The sequence below is a fragment of the Hibiscus syriacus genome, unplaced genomic scaffold (genome assembly GCF_006381635.1).
Source record: "Hibiscus syriacus cultivar Baekdansim isolate YM2019G1 unplaced genomic scaffold, ASM638163v2 tig00000145_pilon, whole genome shotgun sequence".
NCBI lineage: Eukaryota > Viridiplantae > Streptophyta > Magnoliopsida > Malvales > Malvaceae > Hibiscus > Hibiscus syriacus.
The window spans coordinates 90680-97958 of record NW_024061769.1 but is presented as its reverse complement, the minus strand read 5'-3'; the positions used below and the strand labels follow the sequence as shown (position 1 = coordinate 97958).

The window sequence follows — 7279 nt, the reverse complement described above, 5'->3', positions numbered from 1 at the left end:
TAATGCAACAGCCGTGTGTTAATATTATATCTCCCAACCATAAATTAAACTCAATGCTGATTCGTGATTTATGCTTTGATCATCCATGGCTGCAAGTAGATTAACATAAACAGCTCTTTCTTTATGAACAGATGATCATCCGGGTTAAAGATATTTGACACATTATATACTGTTTATACGTATAATGTATGGCATAGGTGTCGTACTCTAACAAAGTTAAAATCAGCTTCTGGATGACTCAAACAAGCATCAAAATTGGATTATAAGGACGATTTGTATTGCAAATTTTTGCAAAGCTTGGCTCTTTCGTTAGGTTGTTTTTATGCCTTAAAATTGGTTTTATCAAATGAAATTATAATAAGAGGCGAATAGTTCTTATTTCCTATTTTCAATACGATAATTAAAATGGAAAAAAAGTTGTCAAGATCATAGACTAATACGAACCAAAACAAAATTTAAGAAATAAATATTTGTTGAGGCGTAGTTAGATACTATGCAAGACCACTGGAGTAGAAATGGGAGACATGACATCGCCAGAGGCAAAAGAGAGTACGAGAGATGGAGAATCGTTGCTGCTTTTGATTTTGTAAACCTCTGTCACCGGTGTCCTACGTAGATTTTGAATTCGTGCTTAAGGATATAATTGTATTCAAAATATTTATAATATATTTTTATAAATATCAAAACATTTATGTAACCTGTTATGAAGATTGAAATACATACTCAGATCGTTGATTGAAAAGCACTCGGTATCTGCATGTAATAAACAAGATCTTATCTGCACCTTTTTTTCATGAATGACCATTGACAGTGCATTGCACTTAAACTATAGAGCTATATTTATAATATATTTTTATAAATATCAAAACATTTATGTAACCTGTTATGAAGATTGAAATACATACTCAGATCGTTGATTGAAAAGCACTCGGTATCTGCATGTAATAAACAAGATCTTATCTGCACCTTTTTTTCATGAATGACCATTGACAGTGCATTGCACTTAAACTATAGAGCTATATGTGATGATGAATGAATGAATGAATGAATGAATAAATATCAAAACATTTATGTAACCTGTTATGAAGATTGAAATACATACTCAGATCGTTGATTGAAAAGCACTCGGTATCTGCATGTAATAAACAAGATCTTATCTGCACCTTTTTTTCATGAATGACCATCGACAGTGCATTGCACTTAAACTATAAAACAATTTCATTTCCTATAGATGCCTTTCAAATCTGAAATTTACTGGAAAGAATATGAATGTATGGTAATATCTCCTAATGCTATATGCCTATATAACACACGCACGCGTGTGTTTGTGTGTGCATAAATATTCTTTTACTGCCTTCTTAGAGCTGCAAGATTAGATGCCAAATCATCATATTCCGGTAGCTTTGGATGCACATGCCCAGCAAGCATGTGTGGCTGATATGAAGAAGCTCGGGTATGCCTTCCAGCTCTCTCAATCGAACTCATTGCTTCTTTGGAGAAATTTGCAATTCCGGCTGGAAGAGCACTCGGGCAAGATTTAGTGCTTTGTAAGCCTGGACCTTTACTTGTGTTGTCAGAGTCTTGTCTTCTGGGAGGAGGTGCCAGACCTTTACTTGTGTTGTCAGATTCTTGTATTTTGGGAGGTGCTCGAAATGCTGTCTTCCATTTGCTCAACCATTCATATGGCGATTTCTTCTTGCTGTAATGCATCAAAAGCTCATCCATTTTCTTCTCTTCTTCATCCCTCTTATCGCCTTCTTCCGTTTGTTTGGACTTCAAACTAATATTTGCAGCTCCATCTTTTCCAAAACCTTTTAAACCTTTCCTACACGATTGTGGTTTCAAAGGTCCTGGCTTACTTCCTCCAAGAGAATCATTCCAGTTATTGTTTTTCACATTAGTATTATCACTCGGTGCCATAGGCTCCTCCGTGATGCTTTTTTCTTTGCCCAGTGACGGCCTTACATATGGAGGAGGAATAAACCTGTAGAAAAAGGGCTTCCTGTTCTCTATACCATCCTCAGAAACACTTCCATCCAAAGAACTAGACTTTGGGATATCTTGATCAGTCACTTCACCTTCACTGCTGCTATTCAGCTTTAACTTATCATCTGTATACTCCATTCCCCCATGAGAAGTGAAGTTTGTTTTATTTCCTTTTGGCCTCATGTTCTCGTGCACGTTGCTCAGCCCATTCTTATAATTTTGATTGTTGCTTTTCTCGAAGGTATCTTTCTTGCTTGTATACGAATTGTGTTTATCAGCAGCAGCTGCAGCATATGAAGACTTCTGCTGGGCCTTGTTCTGCAAGAAAAGTCATACAATTAATGTAGGTGAAACATTTGTGAATCAAGCTATAAGCAGGATGAAAACAAATTTGAGCTTTCTAAAGTTAAACCATATAAAAAAGCAAATAGATCTAACAGTAAACCAATAGGATTATGTAACATCGAAAGGAATTCAAAGTTATTCACTCATGTTTCACCATTATGCAGTGTTCTGGGCAGGAGGCTTACTTGCTCTACTAGAGGTGGCTTAAAGAGAGACTGCTCCAAAGCCTTGGAATCCCATTCAATAGAGAACTCTTGTGCTATGTTATGCATCAATTGAATTTTCATCTCCTTTGTGGGAGGCTCCACCTTTAGCTTCTGCACAAACTGCAAGTAAGCAATTATCTAGATTAGCATGAAAAGAGAAAATATTCCTAAGAATAGAAGGCAGCCACATCTTATAGGACCTCAAGTCATCCCTTTATTACCTCTTGATTCAAATACAAATCTAGGGAATTTCCATATTTCTCAGTAAATATGGTTCTGAGATCAAACAGTTCTGGCAAATCAGCAAATCTGGCTGCAGCGTATATTAGAGACGGGACAGCTTCTCTGCATTCTTCTGGACACTCACTGTATCGGAAGAGAAAATATCAGACAAATGCACTTGATATTGTTTGTACCATAAATAGGAATAGACTTTAGAGTACCACAAAATCAAAGGTCTCAACATACCGCTGCTTTTGCATGAATGAGATATAATCTGCAATGCAGTCGCAGAACTGCTCTATGAAATTGTAACAAGATGTTCTCTTCTGCTCCATCAGAAGACCTTCAACCTGCATAACCATCCACATATGTTGTTAAATTTGGATATCTCTGCACTCAGATAAATGTCGATAATCATGCATAAATTATTGCATTCCAACTTAGTTGCACATTGATCCAAGTAATTAAAGCCTATAGTCAAATTACATGTAATGGTTCAAGTTGGGAATTATAGGTGGTTACACCACCTAATGGCTAATGCTCATTGAAAGCAAACAATAGCAATATAAACTCTCATTGCACATGAACCCTGATGAAGAAGCTTATGTCATGAAATTAATGCTGCCTTGTCCTTAATGCATCATACAGACAACTGTGACCAGGAAAACATTCAGAGCAGTTGTAGTCTTCTTCTACTCGGAAAACGTACCATATTAAAACTCAATATGGCAAGCCAAAACAAGTAACAATTGAAGGCAACATAACTTAGCAAACAAAAATGGGAGGAAGAACTAATATTAAAAGTTCATCACCGTTGGGCAACCGAAACTGTAGACTCCAGAAAATGTCAACATAAATAAAACAAGCAGGCAAACATATTTTCTGGGGTCTTTGCCTGATGAACAATACTTTATTCTTGAAAATTAAAGCAATAAGATCATCAAATAGTAATTATTAAAGTTGGCAGTATAGACCACAAACATAAAACATCGTAAATAATAATTATGAAACTCAAGTTTCAGGTTTTGAAACAATGTAAATCATTGAGCGAAAAGGGGAAAAGGTCGAATACTCGAATTACAGTCGAAGTTGTTACCCTGTTGTAAGCATTGTCATCGAGACAGTTCATGAGAAGATCAGCAATATCATTCTTCAAATACTTTTCCACCGCATTTCTTTTCTTCTTTATCGTCTCCAGCCTCATCTTAATCATCTTTATAGCCGATTTGCTAAACCAACAAAACAAGGAAAATCCAATCAAAACAATAAAATAAATAAACCAAGGTATCAAAATATCATGCAAAGAATGAAACGAGCAAGAAAAAAATCTGGGTTTTGTATGCCTAACCATTTTGAATAGAACTTCGGCTTAACCAACAAGTCAAACATCTTGTGAATCAAAATTGGAAGGCAGGCAGCTTTACTTTTTCGTTTTTATTGGAGAATGAAATGATGTGTTGAAAGAAGAGAAGATTTGTGACCAGGTTTATAATAACAATGAGCAGAGGTTTCTTCTTCAAGCTACACCAGAAAGATAGGAATCTGTATTTCAAAAACCCAAAGAAGCAAAGGAAAGCTCTTTTTTAAATGCAAAAAGCAATGTTTTCAGATAAAAGTTTCCAGGAAAGTTATTCAGTTAAAGGGAAAGGAAGTGCCAGATGATAATAAGGAGACGGGTAGTGTAAAATGGGTGTGCATATAGCGAAGCAAAAGAAGCTGAAGCGAAAGGAATTTGAGAGGTTTTCTCTATTGAAGAAGAGAATGGGAAAGGTTCTGTTTGAAGAAACTGTAAAAGAAGAGGGACAAATGAAGATTATATGAACTTGCGCCATTTCTACTATTATTAAAAGATTTAAAGCCTATTACTACGTACTTACCCATATTATTATGTTATTGTTATATTAACTTAACCAATTTAATTGTAAAATAATTAAAAATAATCATATTTAAATAATACAAAATTACTAAAAAACTTAAAAAATAATACAAAAACAATGAAATAATAATTTTGTATGCATCATAATGGTTGCATAGATATTAGAAATCCAAATTTTTTAAAAATACTAAAAAAATGTTCACAATTTACTACACTAAAAACTTAATTTTGTAAATATAAAACTTAATTTATTTGTTAAATTAAATCATATATCATTAATATTTTTTTAACTAAGTGTAAATTACATCTCGTTAGATTTTAGTTGAACCAATCATTTTGAAATTGTATGGATTAAAAAAGTTGACAATTGTTTTTTTAAACACTTAAAATTAAACCGAATAAAAATACTGATAATTATCAATCTAATTTTTAAAAGATCTGGTGATAATTATATGGGATAAAAAAATTGATAATTATAGTTTTAATTTTATATATATATATATATATATATATATGATTTTTTATATACATGGCATAATATTTTCAAATTTAACATGATGTTATTTTTAAATTTGATAAGGATATTATCTTCCAAATTAAATAATTAATATTGAATGTTTTTTTTATTTTTTAACATATAATTTTAAGTATGTTTTTATTTTTAAAATTATAATAATTATAGTATTCCAACATTTTTGTTATAATAGGTTTTCTAATGTATACGATTTAAAATGGATGAATATTATTTATCAATGTGTAGTTTTTGTTATATAGGTTATTTTAAACATACAATGAGGATGTGTGATAGTTTTTATTTTTACTATAAAATTAAAAATTATTTGAATATATTTAATTTTATATTCAGTTATGCACCACACTGATAATAATATTAACTAAATTAAAAAAATAATGATAATATTATTTTTTTATATGCATATATGTCTACAAAACTTGAGATCGAGTCCCACGGAGGGCATTTCATAATTTGGAGGTCTTCTACGGAAGCTGCTCTCAACCTGGTGTTGGGGGCAGCCTACTATCTTACTTTCCCCCTTACCCCATTATATTTGGGAACAAGGGACAGCCATATGTCTACAAAACTAAACACACAATTTAAAATACTAATAATTAGTAAATTAAATGTTTAAAAAATAAAACTCAAAGGTACACATGTCTATTATTTTTTGAATTAATCATTGGTATTTGATCTATTGACCGACTAATCCAGATCGAGTACTGCAGAGACGAGGGTGACCCTCCCAATCCAGTTTGCTCCATTCGCAAATGTCAGGATTTGAATACCTAACCTTAAGGGACTTAATGCCTCATCCTACTAAACCAACTGTTTATTTGATTACACATGTGTATTCTAATTTTACAAAAACTTGTGTGCCTTTAATATATCACCTCAATATATGGTTTCCTTAACAAGTCAGGGAATCTGATTAATCAGAGAGAGAAAAAAGGTTTAGAGACAAAATGGTGACCAATTTGCCAATAAGTTTGCATGTTAACATCCACGCGTCAACATCCCATTGGATATAACAGAAAAAGAAGTCCAAGTCCAGAACATAAAGTGTGAAAAAACATGTTTCCATGCTTTCGTGTTTTGGAGCACAGCTGTTATATGGTCAATGCCCTTGCACGCCAAGTATTAGAACGAACCTTCTTTTTTATCTCACTCGCCAATTGGCAATTGGTCAAGTTGAAACTGAATGAAAGAACCTTTGGAATGTATAATATTGAAAATATAGATTAAAAAAGCTATTGATATACGAATATAGATGCCGATAATGTAATTTTGAAAATATAGATGCCTCTGAAATTAATTTTTGCACGACGTCATCGTTTTAGATGCCGATAGTGTGTTTTGGAACGGGAATCGGGCTGGTGCTATCGGGTTTCTTACTCGTGATTCTGTTGGTTTAGTCATCTTCGGACGTACGAATTTTATACCGAACATGTGTATTATGAACGAGGTGGAAGCGGTGGCTCTTACGTATGATATTCGCATGGCAGTCGAATCGAATTATTCTAGTGCTATAATCGAGAGTGATATTGACAATGTTGTTATACAATTGTTGTAAAGTATTCCATAATTATTAACGTCATGTTTTGTCTTCAACAAACTTCATGCGATCAAGGATATAATTTTCAAATTTAATTAATTTGTGTTTTAATATATATATAGTCAAATAGATCTTTTTACCATTAAATAAATCAATTTGATTATTTTATTCTAAATATCAAATTTAAAAAACGACTTGTTTGAAATAATAAAATTTTCAGGTGCTTTGAAGTTTAACCTATAGCAGGCGAATTATTGTGTTGTCTTGAAGTTGAATACAAATGGGCAGTGCCGTCTACATGTACATTATCCGAAAATAAAGGTTTACTAGGCACTTTATAAAAATGAAAGGAATGGTGTGTAGCTAAAATAAAGACATGGGACCATAGAGATAGCTGGCGCATGAAAGCAGGGAGAAAGGTACGTGGTGTTTGCGACGTAAAATAGGTTTACTTTTGGAAATGCCGTCAAAATTAAGTAATATCCTTTTAGGCTTAAGCAATCAGCTCACATGCTACGTTGCCCGCTAATAAGGTGAAAAATATTGCGCCAGCCACGCATGAAAAATGCAAATAC

The 7279-nt window shown here is 33.0% G+C and overlaps 1 protein-coding gene across 1 annotated transcript; it reads right to left on the bottom strand.

The window, feature by feature from the left end:
• Positions 1-1175: 1175 nt before the first annotated feature.
• LOC120136362 lies at positions 1176-4148 on the bottom strand. Its single transcript, XM_039152438.1, has 6 exons — positions 4108-4148; positions 3856-3988; positions 3006-3109; positions 2759-2903; positions 2517-2657; positions 1176-2304 (listed from the first exon to the last, which is right to left on the bottom strand). Exons 1-6 carry the CDS (start codon positions 4146-4148, stop codon positions 1348-1350), a joined length of 1521 nt encoding a protein of 506 aa, XP_039008369.1. The 3' UTR covers positions 1176-1347.
• Between the last annotated feature and the right edge of the window lie 3131 nt (positions 4149-7279).

Coding starts and splice junctions, on each gene's coding strand:
- LOC120136362 (XM_039152438.1), bottom strand. CDS start 4,148: ATGTTTGACTTGTTGGTTAAGCCGAAGTTCTATTCAAAATG. Junction 3,989..4,107: donor CCGAAGTTCTATTCAAAATG/GTTAGGCATACA, acceptor TTGTTGGTTTAG/CAAATCGGCTATAAAGATGA. Junction 2,305..2,516: donor AGCCACCTCTAGTAGAGCAA/GTAAGCCTCCTG, acceptor CTTTTCTTGCAG/AACAAGGCCCAGCAGAAGTC.